The sequence below is a fragment of the Podarcis gaigeae genome (assembly GCF_964106915.1).
Source record: "Podarcis gaigeae genome assembly, chromosome: 13".
NCBI classification, from domain to species: domain Eukaryota; kingdom Metazoa; phylum Chordata; class Lepidosauria; order Squamata; family Lacertidae; genus Podarcis; species Podarcis gaigeae.
In genome coordinates this window covers 24,335,457-24,354,785 of record NC_139689.1, presented here as the reverse complement: position 1 = coordinate 24,354,785, position 19,329 = coordinate 24,335,457, and the positions used below count along the sequence as shown (strand labels likewise).

The 19,329-nt window shown below is 44.2% G+C and overlaps 1 protein-coding gene across 3 annotated transcripts; it reads left to right on the top strand.

Moving 5' to 3' along the window:
* Nucleotides 1-1,767: 1,767 nt before the first annotated feature.
* On the top strand, nt 1,768-19,138 carry LOC310830639 (tubulin polymerization-promoting protein family member 2-like). 3 transcript variants are annotated; one of them, XM_083710447.1, is made up of 5 exons: nt 1,843-1,968; nt 6,017-6,106; nt 15,506-15,686; nt 17,969-18,119; nt 18,874-19,138. In XM_083710447.1, the coding sequence occupies exons 3-5, from the start codon at nt 15,517-15,519 to the stop codon at nt 19,057-19,059; spliced, it is 507 nt and encodes a 168-aa protein (XP_083566573.1). In that variant the 5' UTR covers nt 1,843-1,968; nt 6,017-6,106; nt 15,506-15,516; the 3' UTR covers nt 19,060-19,138. The 3 variants fall into 3 exon arrangements, with proteins under 3 accessions (XP_083566571.1, XP_083566573.1, XP_083566572.1); XM_083710446.1 differs by lacking the exons at nt 1,843-1,968; nt 6,017-6,106 and adding an exon at nt 10,302-10,420; XM_083710445.1 differs by lacking the exons at nt 15,506-15,686; nt 17,969-18,119; nt 18,874-19,138 and adding an exon at nt 7,078-10,416 and having other exon boundaries at nt 1,768-1,968.
* Nucleotides 19,139-19,329: the final 191 nt, after the last annotated feature.

The following is a 19,329-nucleotide window of genomic DNA, read 5'->3' as shown; positions in this document are numbered from 1 at the left end:
TCCATGCAAAAATACAATCTAGAAGTGACTGATGGCAAAGTTTTTCCTTCCTACCCTTTCCCAATGTGTTCCTTCTCTCCTAGCTAAATAGCACAATCTGGAAAGTTTGAAAAACTCCTTCTAAACCTCCCTTCTGTTCTATATAGGCTGGAGATCTATATAGTAAGAGTCATTTTAGGAGTCATATAACGGTGATACTGAAACCAACCTGATACCAGGTCTTTCTTGAATTTCTTTTTCTTCAAAAAAAAAAAAAAAAGATTATACCCATTTTCAGTATAACTTAATATATCTCTATAAGTCCACAATTCACCATAATTATTACTTTTTAGCACAAGCGTCTATTGGGGAGCGAATCAATTTGTCCAAAGATTTTATATCCTTATTCTGTTGAATTCCATTGGCACAGCAAATGGAGGCCACAAGCGGATCTATGAACTTGCCTTTAACATCTTGCCCTCCATGATTGCAGTGAGCAACTGTTCTGGCTTGGCCTTGGAAACACATGAAAATGGTCAGCGGCCTTTCCTCCCCTCGAGGCCTGCTAACTATGATGAAGCGTGAGAGAAGATTCCTTTGAGATTTATAGAGTAAATGCGTCATAAAATAGATTATTTAAGCAGCATACAAAGCAAACAAACCATTCAGCACACATAAAAGCCAAATACAAAACTTCCTCAAATGGCCAATGGCGATACAAGATACACAGTATGGGATTGTTGGGGTTTTTTTTTGTTTTAGAATAATGATGTGTCAGTATTATTTACAGCCTTGAGTAATTGAGAGGACAATGGGGATTTTCTTGGAATAATAATTGAAAGGTGTGCTCCTAAGTCCTAACAGCTTAGCCTTGACCATACACATGCCTACCTCAAATCAGCTATGTGGGCCTCAATGAACAAGAAACATAGAGGACACAAAACCAAACCTTTTAATGTACTGTATTGGGAATAACATGTTCAAAATGCAGAAACTGACTGTGGACTCCATGTTTTGAGAAAAAGAAAAAGGACATTTCCAAGACTCTCTCCAATAATTTTTATTGGTTTTACAAAACAAATCACACATTTATCACATTTAAATTTTAAAATCAAACAAGAGTCTTCCAAATCTTAGGACTTCCCTCCTCCCCTATATGGGTCCTTTATATATCTAAAAAACTGCATATTCTAGTTCATCTGCACTATAGACCTCCAAAATAACCAAAGTCTTTGTAACATTGCAGAAGTTATTGAAAGCCTGCCAAAGAGCTCAAGTGATTACAATACACTGTTCTTTTAAATACAGTCTGGGCAGGGACTAAGAGAGGGGAGTTCCCAGTTCAAAATATCCACTCAGCCTTGGACTCACTCAGTAATTTTAGAAAAGTCATCATAATCCCTCTGTGCCTTAACTTCTCACGTGCAAATGGGGATAATAATGTTTGCCTACCTTACAGGGTTGCTGTAAGGAGCAGTGAAACGGCGAGTGCAAAGTACCTCCTTCCCTTAAAAGTGCAACGGAAATGCTAAGAAATAGTGTTATAATAAAGGAAGAAATAAACTGCGGGTATGCACTGCTTGAATGCAAAAACGACAGCTCTGCATAGGTACGCCCTATATTGCATGCAAACAATGGAAACCCGGTGTTCAATTAATTCGCTCCCCTTCTCTGGGGGGCTGTGTTGCGGACCAGCATCCGGGACCCCCAGCGACCCGGCTTGGGGGAGGAGGGATGCCTCTACGTCATGGGGATTCCTGGCGCGTCACGCCGGGGGCGTGGCCGCAGGCCGTTTAAACTGCAGCGCGGCCAGGAAGCGGCCTCCTTTCGGCTGAAGAAGTGATTTAGAAGGAAGCCTCGGGCTTGGTTCAAGCAGAGAGAAGGCGTGCGAGAGGAGGAGGTTAGAAAGCAGGATCTTGGTCCGCCCCTTCCTCTCCTTTCCCGGTTGACTTCAGGACCTTCCGTGATGCACCCATTTGGACAGAACATGTGAGGAGTGTTTATAATATTCTCTTGGAGAAACCCAGCCAGATGGGCGGATGATGATGGTGGTGGTGATGATTATAGATCATCTTCAAGGTAGAGACGGGGACATGATCACCCTCTGAGGGGGCTATTTTTGGTTGGGATCTGATGATTTGCGTCAATTTGTAGCGTAGCTTTTTTCTGGGGAAGGGGAGGCGAGGCTTAGGGTTTTTCTCTCTTTGAAGCTCTTACTTCCGTGGTGCACAAATGTATAGGGCTGCTAATATTTATTCGTTGGCATATTTTTTAAAGATCTGTTGGCGTGAGGGATAGCTGCGCCTCCCTGGCAGCCAGGAGGTTGGGTTAGGAGACCACTGGATCACACCCGTGATTCTTGGGACTGTCCACACTATACGTGTGTTTTATTCTAGAGCCATGCATGCAAGATCAATCCGCCTTAAATACTTTGTGTACTCCCATCGCCTTGATTAAAAATATAACAGAGTAGCTGAAGTTGTTTCAGAGGCAACCTTCCTTTTGCGCAGCACATCTTTCTTAATGCCACAGTCGCTTTACTCTGCTTTTGTTATTCTGAATTTTGGACTAAGGGTCCATAAATCAGAGGAGATTACCATGCCTTAATATCCTTCAATTGCCTTCCTGTTCTTTTGTTTGAGCGCCATAAAGGAGGTTTTCCCTTTACAGTCCAGGGGCAAAATGGAGATTATAATCTAAGGCAGATGGTGTTTAATTACAAACTCTGGGGTAATAAACATGAAGCAGGGATGTGTGATTGCATTCAAGGGCCACCCTTCTCACCTTAGTGGCAGTGTCTAAATTTTCCTTCCTTCCTTGGAAAAGGTGTAATTAGGCTTATTGGCTTTTTTTGATGGATGAAATATTCATTGTGGCGATCACACAAAGAATCATTGTTGAAGGAAAAGGTGGGTTTTTTGTCCTGCCTGCTCATGTTCTTCCACAGGAAGATTTCAGTTGTAGAGAACAAAGAGTTTTCACTGTGGGGAGAGCCAGCAGCCAAAGAAAGGCCTTCTCTCAGCCAAGATGCAACTTGCAAAAGTGCTGGGCCTTTTAAAGAGGGTTCGTTGTAGTTGTTTTATTTTTACACCCTCTGAACACCCTCCCCTCACATGCAGATCAACAGGCCACTCACCTCTTTCTCAACCTTTTATTGAAACAAGTGGCCTAGCAGGAAGTGGTAGCTTTGATCTAATAAGCAATCTTTACCTGTTCATATTTATATTGATTATATTGATGCGTCTGCATATTTTATGCAAAAGAAAAGGAACTTCTATTGACGTTTTGAGAGTACATTCAAATTCAGGTGGCAGTCTTACACATACATGGGAGTAAGACTGAATTTAATAATTCCGGGTAGATGCATGTAGGATTAGCAGTCAAAGACTTGCCGGATTGCACTGGCCAAGGCAGACGGTGGGGGAACATTTTTCTTCTTCTTTTGCTATGCCAGTTCCATGCTGGCTTGGCCTAGCTTCTTTGATAGGAATTTTGAGGTCTTTTTGAGGTTCATAAGTGTACCAACCAAGCACGTACACAGATCAGCACAGGAAAACCGACCTGAAACCATTTTGATTCCCAAACTGACTAAAAGTTTTCCCTGCAAGGAGGGAGGGGGGTCAGGGAGCCTTCACATTGTCTCAGGAATTGAGTAATCAGCATTTTAATGCATAACAGACTATCAGGAAAGACAACCAAGAAAGGAAATCAGATAACCTGGCAAACAGGAAAAACAACATTCAAATTTCTGTTTTAGACCGCCTTTTCTGTGATGTAGGTATGATGTATCTGGGGGGTGGTCTTAGGTTACACCCCTTCTATGATGTATGCATGATGTTTCTGGGGGTGGTCTTGATCTACAGGGTGGCAATCTCAAAAGTCTTTATAAGGCTTTGGTGCCATTGTTCTGGGTGGTTCCTCTTTTCCTGCATGTGAGGGGAGCACCCTGTTGCAACAGATCAAAAAAGATCAAGCTTAGTTGCTGCTTTGCTTCTCAATATTCTCTGGTTGGCCTCTGTTATTTTCTCCTATCAATAGGGAACCTACGTAAGGACTCTATATGGGCTCTTGGATACCCCATAAGGGAAAAGGGCAATTTTTGTTTGCAACACTTCCTTGTAGAGGAACTGTGGGGCTTAATTAAGATGCATCATCAGTAAGGGGTGCCTCCTGCCCCCCAGAACTTTATTGGGCTAGTTAAGCTGGGACTAGCAGAGGGGACCCCACCATTCTAACCCAAGCTATCAATTTGATACAGGCTTATTACAGGCTGACAAACTGAACTTTTAAGGTACTTCAGCCACAGAATTTAACCTCCCATGCAGATCCTTGCACAAGGTTTGTGCTATCATTTTACTTCCATTACTGTATAATATTTTTTATTCTACTTTTCCATTTTAAAAAACCTGAACATGACTTATAGGGCTTGGAGTATTACATTGAAATACTATCATAAAATGCAAAGGTAGAAACTATATTAAAACAGCAGAATAGATAGTGATATTTGTTGCCAGGTCAGCAGAATAACAATGTAAGCAATTAAACATTAAAAAAAATTATATACTGCCACCTTTTCAGGAGGACCCGGTTGTGTTTGGGTTGGGTATTTTATTGGAATTTTTTTGGGGGTAAAATGGGTGACATACAGTGGTATCTCGGGTTAGGAACTGAATTTGTTCTGGAGGTCCGTTCTTAACCCAAAACTGTTCTTAACCTGAGGCGTGCTTTTACTAATGGGGCCTCCCAGCGTGCAATTTCTGTTCTCATCGTGGGCCAAAATTCGCAACTACTTCCGGGTTAGCGGAGTTCATAACCCGAAGCGTTTGTAAACCGAAGCGTTTGTAACCTGAGGTACCAATGTATTGGCCAAGAATTGTTAAAGCATTGACATTGTTAGAACCCCATTAAAGGTTATTATCAACTACCTTATTAACTTCGTCAACAACAAAATTTCTTTTTAAAATGTTATTTTATTGTGGGGCAATAAAATACTTTTTTTAAGTTCTTAATTTTTAACAATCTTTGGTAAGGTTGATGTAAGTGAAATGATTCACTAAACAGCTCTTTTCATTTTACTCATGGAATGCCATGCTAATCCTGAAGAGCTTTGATTTCTTTTGAAAATGCAAGAGCTTCAACTAACTGATTAATTAAAAACCAAGCACAGTAGCTACAGAATTTTAAAGAATAGAATTCTTTAAAATAAATTTAAAAAGGAAGTATTTGTTTAAAAAGTAATTTCGTGGGTCCTACAGTGACCTACAGGGGTCACCAGTGATGTTTGCCATTGCTGACAGCTTCCCTCTTGTTTGGAAATGCCTGTAGTTATGGCAGTTTACCAGTAGGATAATAATAATTTATTGCCCCGTGCATCTGACTGGGTTACCGCAGGCACTTTAGGCATCTACACACACACACACACACACACACACACACACACACACACACAAATAACGAAACCTCAAACATTAAAAATGTCCCGATAGAGGGCTGCCTTGAGATGTCTTTTAAAAGTTGTATAGTTATTTATCTCCTATACATCTGATGGGAGGGCATTCCACAGGGAGGGTGCTACTACTGAGAAGGCCCTTTGCCAGGTTCCCTGTAACCTCACTTCTCACAGTGAGGGAACTGCCGTAAGGTCCTTGGAGCTGGATCCCTATCTGAATGATAGGTGTGGAGACACTCCTTCAGGTAGGGTGTACTTTTTAAAGCTAATGTGCTAAATTTGCCCCCTGACTTCTGAGTGGGACATGTTGTTGTTGTTCCCTGTCCATCTGACTCGATTTCCAGCACATATAAAAACATAATGATATGACAAAGGGAGTAGACTTCCCTTCTGATCTTGCTAACTAATGACACACAAAAAATAAAATAAAAATAAAATAAAGGTAGGCTGCCAAGTACGAAGATATTCTTCTCTTCATAATAGTCAAATAGTAGACTTTCAGTTGGCAATACCTGGTGGCTGATCAGTAGACCAGCATGCTAACTTTAAATTACCCCCTTCTAATGCCCCCTGAAATTTCTTCAACAGACCTGAACTCCAAGGCTTTTGAGGATCAGGAGCATAATCTGCCCCCAGTGGCCTGTCTACAGTGAGAAAAAGAGGTTGAACCAACAAAAGGTGAGTTTGTCCAGGGTGGTTGTCTACCAGCTCCATTTGGTATGCTGGCTGAGACCCTTCCTGCCTGCACACTGTCTCATTGGAGTGGTACATGCACTGGTTATCTCCTGCTTGGACTACTGCAATGTGCTCTACATGGGGCTACCTTTGAAGGTGTCTTTGAAACTGTAACTAATCCAAAGAATGGGAAAGATTTATAAAGTATTTAAGAGACCACTGTAAACAAATGAAAACATTAGCAGGACTTTAATAACACTTGTAACGTAACAAATACTTTGGACAATAGAAAGACTTAAAATATGGATGATGAAATAATATGCAGTTGAAAATGTTGACAATAGGACCCATGGAAGGGATGAAGGGAAGTCATGAGATTCAGAGGAATCTCTAAATTTGAGTATGTATTTGATATTGTTATAATTCTACATTTGTAAAATCAAATAAAAAATATTTATGAATACAATTAATCCACAATGTGTCTGCCAGACTTGTGATTGGCAGCAGCCACTGGGACCATAAAACACCAGTCCTGAAAGACCTATATTGGCTTCCAATACGTTTCCAAGCAGAATTCAAAGTGTTGGCGCTGACCTTTAAAGTGTGTACCTGAAGGAGCGTCTCCACACCCATCTTTCAGCCCTGACACTGATGTCCAGCTCCGAGGGCCTTCTGACTGTTCCCTCACTGTGAGAAGTGAGGTTACAGGGAACCAGGCAGAGAGCCTTCTTGGTAGTGGTGCCCGCCCTGTGGAATGCCCTCCCATCAGATGTCAAAGAGATAAAGAACTATATAACTTTTAGAAGACATTTGAAGGCAGCCCTGTATAAGGAAGTTTATACAGGGTTTAATGTTTAATGTTTTATGCTTTTATATTTGTTGGAAGCCGCCCAGAGTGGCTGGGGCAGCCCAATCAGATGAATGGGGTACAATTATTATTATTATTATTATTATTATTATTATTATTATTACAGGGGTAAAGAGACTACGCAAGGCCAAAGCCAATTAGAAGCAAGCAGTCCAAATCTGTTAGTACTCATTCCTTTGTAGGCAGATTCAAATTTTTGTGAAACTCATAGCCAATCACTAATCAGAAGAACTATTCCAAGGCCTTGTGGGAAGGAGTTCTGATGGCCCTCTGACCTTGCCCGACACCTACATGTACATTTTAGGAATACAGCAGCTAACAGTTCCCAGTTGGTGATGAATCAACACACCCAGTCCAAGAAGTCCTTCAGCTGTGAGAATTGCGGGAAGAGCTTCCGGTGGCCTTCCGACCTTGCTAGACATGAACTCGCTTGCCGTAGGAGATTAAGGACAGACAAGAGCACCCAATCCCAGAAGTCCTACGTCTGTGAGACATGTGGGGGAAACATCCAGTCATCTACTAACCTTGCTCATCATAAATGCTCTCGCAGTGGAGGAAAGATAAAGACTGACCAGAACACTCCCTCCAAGGCATCCTACACCTGTGGTCTATGTGGGAAGAACTTCCGGTGGCCTTCAGACCTTGCTAGACATAAACCCCCTTGCCGTAGGAGAATGTTAAGGACAAGCAAGAAGTCCTATGTCTGTGAGAAGTGTGGGAAAAAATTCCAGTCATCTACTGACCTTGCCCGTCATAAATGCTCTTGCTGTGGGGAAAAGGTTAAGACTGGCCAGAACAGCCCCTCCAAGGCATCCCACATCTGTAGTCTATGTGAGAGGAACTTCCGGTGGCCTTCAGACCTTGCTAGACATGAACTCGTTTGCCGCAGGAAAACATTAAGGACAGGCAAGAGCACCCAGTCCCAGAAGTCCTACACATGTGAGAAGTGTGGGAAAAACGTCCAGTCAGTTACTAAACTGGCTCATCATAAATGCTCTTGCTGTGGAGAAAAGGTAAAGACTGACCAGAACAGCCCCTCCAAGGCTTCCTACACCTGTTGTATATGTGGGAAGAATTTCCGGTGGCGTTCAGACCTTACTCGACATGCGAACACTCACTCTGGAAAGGCGTTAACAGAGCAGAGCACAGCCTCCAAGGAGCTTGACATTTGTGATCATACTGGGAAAGGCCTTGACAGTCTTGCCCAACATAAACTCAGTCACCCTAGGGGGGAACAACAGATTGAAGCACCCAGGCACAACAGCCAGACAACAGAACAGAGCATCAGTATCCATAAGCCCTTTCTTTGTGACCAGTGTGGGCAAGGCTTTCCGTGGCTTTCTGACCTCATTCAACATTTGATGGTCCATCCTGGAGAGCAACTTTATGGCTGTGACATTTCCCACTTGCAACCGATAAAGAACAATGAATCACATCAGGAAAACAATAAGGAGGAAGGCCAGAGTAATTGTGAGGAAGATGTCTCTGTGGAGAACATATCTGGAGAGTATCTGCAACGCCTTTCCCCCCTGGGTTCTGGGGAACCTTGCAAACCTTTTGCCTGTCAGAATGCCTGTGAGTGTGGCAAATGCCATTTTAGAGCACACAGTGACCCCAAAGTGCTTCCACCAAACATTGTGTGGGAAATTGGGGTCGAGGGCTTGCCTCATCCCCTGTTCCAAATGCAGCCTTCTGAGAGTGGGTACTGTGGGACTGATGATGACGTCAACCCACAGCCCGAGCTGTCTCCCTTCCGTGTTGACATCAAACCCAGCACTGAGTTGACCCCCATTTTGAGTTCCCGTGAGGCAGTCTCTGTGGAGTGCACTGTCCCAAGCACCTCAAGGGGACTACAGATGAAGGCTTCGACTGAAAGCATCACCAGTTCTACTGGGCAACCACAAGCTGTGGCCAGTCAACAGCCTAAGGTGCCCCAATTCCTGAGCACTCCAAGCCTGTTGATGGAGGGAGCTTCCTCACTAGTGGAAGGGGACAAGCCTTATGCTTGTCCCAAGTGTCCAAAGCAGTTCAGCTTGACTTCATACCTGTCAAAGCACCTGCTTACCCACCGGGCGGGGAAGCCATATAAATGTTCTACCTGCGGTAAGGTCTTTGCCCAGCGTTCGTATCTGACCAGGCACCAGGAGGTGCACACAGCAAGCTTGGAGCATGAATGCCTCATTTGCGGAAGCTTCTTCACACGGTCTTCATATCTGAAGAAGCACATGCACAGGCACAGCAGGTCGGGCCAGCCCAAATCTTAGGTGGCAGGCGATCGTTAAAGGGCAGCAAATTGACAGTTAATTAGTACAGCTTTACAGCTGTGGCAGGCCCCCTTTTGGATGCACCAGAACATTTCAGGCCTCCTCTTCTCCTCCTTCTAAGTATGTGCATTGTCTTTTTTGTGTGTGCAGTGTGCTAACGCTCTCCCTTCGCTGTTGGTGCATTGTGATTGGCTGAGTGGGTCGAAAACACACATGTCCTGAGCTTGATTGGGTCAGCTGAGGGTCAATAGATATATCCTTGTTTTCATGGCCCTGAAGCTCCCTTGAGGGACATTAGAGAAACCTCAGACTCATGCCCAGTATGTTGGGGTTCTTTACTCTGCCTCTGTCAAACTAGGGATGAGATGGAACAGAGGCAAGCAAGCAGCCGCTTTGAGGACTGCTTAAGTTAATTGACTTCAGATTAATTGCATACCACAAAAAACCAAGGATGCCTTTGTGAGGATTCTGAAGGCAGGAGACAGCTTATTTTAGGTGTGAGATAACTTGACAGTGTAAAGCAGGGCTCAGCAACCTTTTTCAGCCGTGGGCCAGTCCCTCAGACCATGTGGTGGGCCATACTATATTTTGAAGAAAAAAATGAACGAATTCCTATGCCCCACAAATCACCCAGAGATGCATTTTAAATAAAAGCACACATTCTACTCATGTAAAAACACCAGGCAGACCCCACAAATAACCCAGATATGCATTTTAAATAAAAGGACACATTCTACTCAGGTAAAAACATGCTGATGTAAAAACACTCAATCCGTGGGCTGGATTGAGAAGGTGATTGGGCCGCATCCAGCCCATGGGCCTTAGGTTGCTTACCCCAGTATAAAGACTTATTACGGACTGTCAGAAGGAAAGACCAAGTTGATTAGCGCCCACTCCATTCCATTTTGGTATGGGGAATGTTCATCAATACAAAAGAAGTGTCATTATTTTAAAAAGTACCATCTCTGGTACTCTAGGTTTCAGCAAGTTGTCTCCTCTTCATAACCTGGTCCTCAAAACTACAGGGCCAAGAAGATGATGTCACCACTGGCATCATCAACAAGTCATAATCGTCACCTTAAAATATATGCTTCAACCTTCTGGTTTGCTGAAACAGAGCAGCCCTTCCCCTCCCAGGCAATACATAAACAGAACATACAGGGCCTCGACCATCTGCAAGCCCAGGTAAACCCAGCTTCTGGCTAGGGTTGGAGAGAAAGGGCTCAACTTTCTGGTTTCTATGGATGCAGGAATATTTTTTTCTTTTTTAAAATGAAAGCTGAAAATTCAAGGGAAAGAACTGAAAAATCCTCGTCGTGATTGGGCTCCAGTGCAATGGCTCTGAGGCAAGAGATGATCCAAAGTTTAAAGGGACACTTTGGGATCAAGAGCTTTCTGGGTTTACCTTGCAGAAAGTGACGAACATACAAATGGATCTTGGAGACCCTAAGACTTGTGCTGCTTAATCATCCTTTGTTATAGGGCAGTCTCCTACTTTGGCATAGATATGAAGTACAGTAATACAAAGCGTTTTGAGGAGAAACCAAATGATGTTGCAGCTGAACTGAAACTGCAAGCTATTTGTAATGTGTCTGTTAACCATGAAATGACAGGTTGAGAAAATGCTGTTCTTATAATCCTTTAAAATATGTTTATTATTGAGGTGTTTGCCATCTTGCCTCCTGAAGGGCAGTTTACAAATAATGCATTACAACGGATACACTTTGGCAGCAATCCTGTGCACACTTTCCTGGCCGGAAGCCCTTTGGACAAAGTAGGCATTCTACATAAACACATATAGGATTGCATTGTTCATATCTAGTAAGAGTCTAGTGTGAGATTTCATTATTTCAAAATGCCTCCCCCACCCCCATGACCTCCAGAGTGGTAGCTGTGTTGGTCTATTGCACCAAAAACAAAGCCTTTGGTACCTTAAAATCATTTTATTATGTTATACACTTCTAGGTATAAACAGGAGTGCCAATCTGAACTTTTGACATGGTTTATTACTGGCAGCTCATGGCATTAGTACAGTTGGTATTATTCAATATGAAATATACCCCTAAATGATCTTTCCTGAGCTTGGTCTAGTTCTTAGTGCAAACATGTCCTGGAAGCCACTCACGAGGAGACTTCCTGAGCTCCTAAGACTTTTATGTAAAGGTCAGCACAAGTAATGCACTAGTTACCAGCAAAATTTAAGCAATGCTTCCTGTAAAATAATGGATTCCATAGATTATAACCATTTTAATCATGGCTCACTAGAATTATACCTTTTCAACTACCAATTTAGCAGAGTCCATGAAATAGGAATTGGGCAGGAACCTAATAGCAAATGGGTGATAGGAACAAAGAAATATAGGTATTCTAAGAAATTACTCATCTCAAAGACCCCTTCCCCTTTCTGTTAGGATGCATTGGCTAAAATTAGTACAGAACATTAGATTTTTCAGTGGTTTGTTGATCAAGGAGCTCCACCTTTACACAGTGTCTCCAAGAAACTAGCACATACTTTGCATCACTTCCTCTAAATTTTTGGGAATAGGGATTATTTTACACTTTAGATCATGGTGTGTTTGTGTTGTGAGATTTGCTGCCTGCTTATTTTGTAACTTTGCTGTCCAAAGCAGCACCCATTTATTCTGTCGCTTTCATTTTGTGTAATAAACCAATTCTCCCTCCTCTGGCGTGAGAACTTCTTATGGGTATAAGGTTAAGGTTAAACACCTTAACAACAAACACATGTTGTAAATAGCAAAAGACCCCCAAAGTCTCTTGGCTTAATATTAAGTGTACCCATAAGACAACATGGGTTCTGGACACAGATCCAGGTGTTAAATGCACCTCTTGTAGCACATGGACTTCATTCCACTGAATACGTGCTGAGCTAGAGTTAGATGCAAACAGTATTTTTTGGAGGGCTGGGGGAATTGCAAGCAGTGAGGTCAAAGTGAAATGGAAGGCAGAAAAGTACAGACGGTGGCTTATATAGTTGTTGTTGTTTAGTTGTTTAGTTATGTCCAACTCTTTGTGACCCCATGGATCAGAGCATGCCAGGCACTCCTGTCTTCCACTGCCTCCCGCAGTTTAGTCAAACTCATGTTCTTGGCTTTGAGAACACTGTCCAACCATCTTGTCCTCTGTCGTCCCCTTCTCCTTGTGCCCTCAATCTTTCCCAACATCAGGGTCTTTTCCAGGGAGTCTTCTCTTCGCATGAGGTGGCCAAAGTATTGGAGCCTCAGCTTCAGGATCTGTCCTTCCAGTGAGCACTGTGGGCTGATTTCCTTAAGAATGGATAGGTTTGATCTTCTTGCAGTCCATGGGACTCTCAAGCGTCTCCCAGCACCATAATTCAAAAGCATCAATTCTTCGGCGATCAGCCTTCTTTATGGTCCAGCTCTCACTTCCATACATCACTACTGGGAAAACCATAGCTTTAACTATACGGACCTTTGTTGGCAAGGTGATTTCTCTGCTTTTTAAGATGCTGTCTAGGTTTGTCATTGCTTTTCTCCCAAGAAGCAGGCATCTTTTAATTTCGTGACTGCTGTCACCATCTGCACTGATCATGGAGCCCAAGAAAGTAAAATCTCTCACTGCCTCCATTTCTTCCCCTTCTATTTGCCAGGAGGTGAGTTATTCAAGTTATTCAAGCCCCTTTGCCACGGCAAGGCAGTGATCCATGAAGGGGACTTATATAATTAACTGTGGTCAATAAAACAAAGCAGTTGTGAATGTTTTGTGAATGACCACAGTTAATTGTGCAGTTATTACTGGACTTTTCCGCATTTCATTTCCAACAGTTCCAACCCACTATCATGTGCATATATTCCTGGTGCATCTGATGAAGTACAGTGGTACTTTGGGTTAAATACTTAATTCGTTCCGGATTAAGCTGAAACTATTCTTAACCTGAAGCACCACTTAGCTAATGGAGCCTCCTGCTGTGGCCGCGCCGCCAGAGCACGATTTCTGTTCTCATCCTGAAGCAAAGTTCTTAACCCAAGGTACTATTTCTGGGTTAGCAGAGTCTGTAACCTGAAGTGTATGTAACCTGAAGCGTATGTAACCCGAGGTACCACTGTAGACTTCAGCCATGAGACCAGAAGAAGCCCTTTCCTGGATCTCAGGCCAAAGGCCCAGTTAGTCCAGGACTTCATTCTCATAGTGACCAGCCAGATTCCCATGGGAAGCCTGCAAGCAGGACCTGAGCATGACCCCCCCCCCCAATTTGAACTAGTGGTCAAAGGCCTAATGCCACATGGAAGCTTATTCCATAATTGTTGGCATCTGTCTATCTTGGGAGACAATGGAGGAGTGCACTTTTGAGGATTATGTCAAACCATTGGAGAGTTATAGCACCTGCTGTGGTTGTAGAGATCAATGCTGGAAATACATGTTCAGTCCCTCCAAGTGTCCCTATTTTCCAGGGACGTCCTTGATTTAGAGAACCTCTGTCCCTGTTTCTGATCTGATACCGGAATGTCCCACTTTGATGGTGATGATGATGATGATGATGATGATGATGATGATGATGATAAGCCCCACTCTTGGTGGCTTTACACAGAACATTAAAAACAGAATAAAACTTCAAACATTAAAAACTTCCCTGAACAGGGCTGCCTTCAGATGTCTTCTAAAAGTCGGATGGTTGTTTATTTCCTTGACATCTGATGGGAGGGTGTTCCAAAGGGCAGGCACCACCACCGAGAAGGCCCTCTACCTGGTTGTCCCTATTTTCATTAGAGAAATGTTGGAGTTATCCAGCCCCCAAGCCTTCTGAAGGCAATCCTGTATAGGGAAGTTTCTGAGTGTTTTATTTTGTTTTTATATATGTTGGAAGCTGCTCAGAGTGGTTGGGGCAACCCAGTAAAATGTGTGGTAAACTTACCATTATGAAATGGGATGTCCCTATTTTCATTAGAGAAATGTTGGAGGGGATGCATGATTTGTTGCAGGTGGGGAAACTGAGGCATCCAGTTCTACTGCTGCAGGTGCCCCATGGCGTTTCTTCTCTCTGCGCTCCTCCAGGTGGTTATTCCTCTGGTCACTGCTATGAATACATGACCTGACTGTCTACATGCCGTGATAGCTGATGTCGTAATACATCCTTGTTGTAAATCTATGTAGGTGTGCTTAACTAAAACAGCCCTGCCAATAACTGCTGATACTCAACAGATTTAAGCTTTATCTGGTATTGTGGGATCTTCCTGTTCAAGCATCTTTCACAGATGTATTCAACTATCTGGAGGAAAGGAGCTATCTCAGAAGATGGAGCAGACTTGCTCTCTGTTGCTGCAGAAGGCAGAGGGTGGACATCTTTTCAAGGTAGCCAATTCTAGCTGAGGATTAGAAGAAACTTCCTAATACCATGAGCTACCAAATAGTGACGCAGACGATGCAGAAGGTGGCAAGCTGTCCTTCAAGTAAAGACTGCATGGCCATCTGTCAGGGAAGCTATAGTTGTAAGATGTCTAATTGAATGTGGGACTGGAGTAGATGATCTCCAAGATACCTTCTGATTTTAAAATTCTGCGAACTCAGGTTTGGGAACACAGTTGGTTCAGGGAACTGCTCATCTCTAGTATCTGGCTACATCTTGAGATGCATTTTACCACATGCTCACAAGAAATGTGAGGGAGCTGGACTGTGATAACCTGCACTAGGTAGCCAGGTGCAACAGATTACCAGATACCATAAAATATTTCCACACCAAGTAACCACTTGGGGAACAGGTATATTTATTTACCTATTAAGCTGTGCAGGTGTAACAAAGTGTGTCCCCTAGTTGTGAGACCATCTGGTAATACAGTATTTTTCGCACTATAAGACCACAAGACGCACCTAGTTTTTGGAGGAGGAAAACAAGAAAAAAAAATATTCTGAATCTCAGAAGCCAGAACAGCAAGAGGGATCGCTGCGCAGTGAAAGCAGCAATCCCTCTTGCTGTTCTGGCTTCTGGGATAGCTGCACAGCCTGCATTTGGTCCATAAGACGCACACACATTTCCCCTTACTTTTTAGGAAGGAAAAAATGAGTCTTATAGAGCAAAAAATACGGTATATTGAATCAGTTTGGGATTCCTAAACAGTCAATTCTGAGAATTCTGGGTCACTTCCATTTATTACCTGTGGCTCCCATTACCTTCATACACTACAAGGACCTCCAGTCCCATATTGAGAAGGTATAGTTCTTCTACCAGCAATATAGAGGCAGAAATAAGTGCAGACCTCTAAACACCCCACTGTCTTCAACCCCCTTCCTCTGCAGTTGTTGGAAACATGTCAGAGCTGGAAAAAACTTTCCGCAAATTTGCCGTGTACGGGGATACCAGCAGCAGCGGCAATGAAATAACAGGCAAGAACTTCTCCAAGATGTTGAAGGAGTGTGATGTGATGGACGGGAAGTTTGTGACCAGCACTGACGTGGACATTGTCTTCAACAAAGTCAAGTGAGCCATGGGGTGGGAGAGGCAGTGTCTGGTGAGGAATGCTGAGACCACAGGGCAAGGACACTATATTAAGTGGTCACTGCAAGGCTCTGGCCCAGAAATTGGACTTTCTCAGGCACCAAGCCTTTAAACTCTGCAAGTAAAAAGTTAGTGTATTAAATTTTAGGACAGGAGTACCCAAACTTTTTAAACAGTGGGCGGGTTCACTGTCCCTCAGACACTGTTGGGGGCCGGACTATAATTTGAAAAAAATATGAACAAATTCCTATGCACACTGCACATATTTTATTTGCAGTGCACAAAACCAATGAGACCAACCCTTCCCTTTTATGTTGGCTGAAAAGCAGGAGTGTACCCAGGGGTTGGCTCCAGTAAAAGGCGCAGACCCATGGGAGCACAAAAATTGCACCACTCTATTCTGGCTCATCTCCGGCAAGGATACAAGGGACCGATACAGCTTCTTGCCAAGGGCACAAGGGAGCCAAGGTATGCCTCTGCTGATAAGCCAGCTCTACCGGGTAGCATAGCAGCTGGACTCATTGCTCCTCTCTCACACCAGCCTTTTCTTCTGCCTTGTCCCATACTTAACTGACTTGTACATGGTGACAAGTGACTTGTACATGGGACTTGTACATGGGACGCAGGTGGCGCTGTGGGTTAAAGCCTCAGCGCCTAGGACTTGCCGATCGAAAGGTCGGCGGTTTGAATCCCTGCGGCGGGGTGCGCTCCCGCTGCTCAGTCCCAGCGCCTGCCAACCTAGCAGTTCGAAAGCACCTCCGGGTGCAAGTAGATAAATAGGGACCGCTTACCAGCGGGAAGGTAAACGGCGTTTCCGTGTGCGGCTCTGGCTCGCCAGAGCAGCGATGTCACGCTGGCCACGTGACCCGGAAGTGTCTCCGGACAGCGCTGGCCCCCGGCCTCTTGAGTGAGATGGGCGCACAACCCCAGAGTCTGTCAAGACTGGCCCGTACAGGCAGGGGTACCTTTACCTTTACCTTTACATGGTGACAGCAGCACCCAACCCACCTGGGTAAAGTCCAAAAGTTCTCATGTGCTCTGGAGGAAAATCCTTTCCCCTTCGTTCCTCTTGTCAGAATTCCTCCTTGCCAGGAGACTGAGTGCATGGTGAGGCTTCTGTGGCTTCTGCACACTGAGGTAAATCTGGCACGGTGAGGTGTTTCTGTTGAAAAGAACATGCACACGCGAGCGTTCTTTTCAAGGAAATTCCTTGCCATGCCGGGTTTACCTCAGTGCGCGGGGTCTGCTCAGTTACTCCCCGTATGCTAGTGTGCTGAGGGCCAGATTTATGAGCCTGGCAGGCCCTTGGACTGTAGTCTGGGGATCCCTGCCTTAGGAGGTTAAGCTCCCCCCCCCCAAAAAAAAACAACCCTAACCCACTGAAGATTGAGCACACTCAGAGGCCACAAAATACTGTTTCTCTTTGGAAAAGACATCTGAAGGCAGCCCTGTTTAGGGAAGCTTTTAATGTTTGATGCATTACTGTGTTTTAATATTTTGTTGGAAGCTGCCCAGAATGGCTGGGGAAGCCCAGCCAGATGGGTGGGGTATAAATAAATTGTTGTTGTTGTTGTTGTTGTTATTAAAAGGGTGGAATTCCCTGTGTAGAGGAAATAATGGAATGGAATATCCTAGAAAAAGGTGGGCTAGCTTGCTGGAACCCTGAACAGGAGCATTCTTAATCCAATCCAAATCTTTATTACAGACAGACCACCATATAGGAACACTCTATGCAGCAACATTTTGTTGTAGGGCCCACTTGTTCCTCCATAGCCTGATATAGTGGCAAAGAATGTGCAGTGTGGTTTGGGTAGTTCTAGGTTAAAATATCACCTCAGGCATAATCAAGTCACTCTGCTTTCAGCCTCATCCCTACTACTGCAATATGGGGATGAGAATAATGGGCCGTTGAGAGGATTACTGAGGTAATCTCCTGTGCAAAACACTTTGCACACTTGAAATCTACAATATGAAATTATTAGGCCATTTCACACAAAACCCAGTTATGGCAATATTTTCACCCTCCATTCTGATTTGTGGTATGAAGAAACTGTTTTGAGCAGAGCTGAGACAGCCTTCTCAGCCACAAAGCATCGAAGGGTCTTTGACTCTTTAACTCGCCTCGCAGGGTTGTTGTGAAGATGAAATGAGATAAGGAACTGCTCCAAGAGCCTTAGAGAAAGGGTGGGGCACAAATGTAGTTGAACAAATCAAATAGCCGCAGAGGCTATGAGCTAACAGCGTTCTCCCTCTGCAACCTTAAGGACCAAAGGGGCCCGCAACATGAACTACATCGAGTTCCAGCAAGCCGTTAAGGAACTGAGCAGAAAGCGCTTCCAGGCAAAGTCCCCAGAGGAGGCTTTATTGGCCACATACCAGCTGATGGAGGGCAAAGAACCAGCCAGCACGGGAACAGTGAGTGTGGCTCTCCTATGAAGCGCGCGCGCGCGCGCGCGCACACACACACACACACACACACACATATACACACTCTGCATTTCTGTGGGAGGGCAGGGGAAATGTACAGAATGCAGTACTGAGAATCCTAGCTTTATTTTTATTTTTTTAAGAAAAAAAAAGTTTACAATCCTTATGGCTGGGAATGTATGGCCAAAAACTGTAGGAACAATAACTCCTACAATCTCAGAAGGAATTAAGATGGGGAACAAGGCTTCAGCACCCCGCATAAATCAAAATAATTTATGTAAAATCGCAAGTCCGTGGCAGAAATCATTCAAAATGAGAGAATATTCAAATTCCACTTGATTTGCCTAATTCATAAAGGTTGCAGAATTCACCTCTTGGTGCAGAATTTGGATAGGAAGGAAGCTGAAGCATTGTCCTACTGACCAGCACGGGAACTTCTTCAAAAGTGCTGCTGAAGAGAGGTTTATCCTGAAATGATTTGGGCCTCGCAAATTTTGCTGCAGATTTTGAATAGCTTGTACCTGTTTTTATTTTTGCGCATCGCATGCCATCCCGCTTTCAGTGCCCTACACAAATGCGAAAGGCTTAGAGTTTAGACACTATCTTTGAGGGACGAGGCAACGAACACATCCACACATTCCCCCACCCCATTATTTTGCATTTTTAAGCATCAGCTCAGCGCTAACCCCTCCTTCCAAGCACCACCACTGCACCACTGACTTTCCACTTGCTTGTCTTGCAGAAATCAACCGCGGCTAGTGTTGTGGAGAGGCTGACAGACACCAGCAAATACACAGGCTCCCACAAGGAACGGTTCGATGAAACTGGCAAGGGCAAAGGGCTGGCTGGACGTACGGACCCGGTTGAAAGCCACACTGGCTATGTCGCTGCCTACAAGGGGGCTGGAACCTACGACAAGTACCACTAGATGTGGGGCACAGCCTTCTGAAAACCCTGCCTGTTCCCATTGCCTTGGGAGGGGAAGGCAATAAACATCTGCTCTGATATGTTGCTTGCCCCTGGGTGTGTTTTTGGCTGTGTCCAGGCCTAATTTCATGCAGGTGGCAAGAAGTGAAATAACTGGAATGGAGGAAGGGGTGTCAGAAAGAGAGTGGGGGAAGGGGAAAGGCCTGCAAGGTAATGCCCCCCAAATTAGGAGTAGAGAACTTCTAGGGCACTGGCCAATGTTGGCCACAAT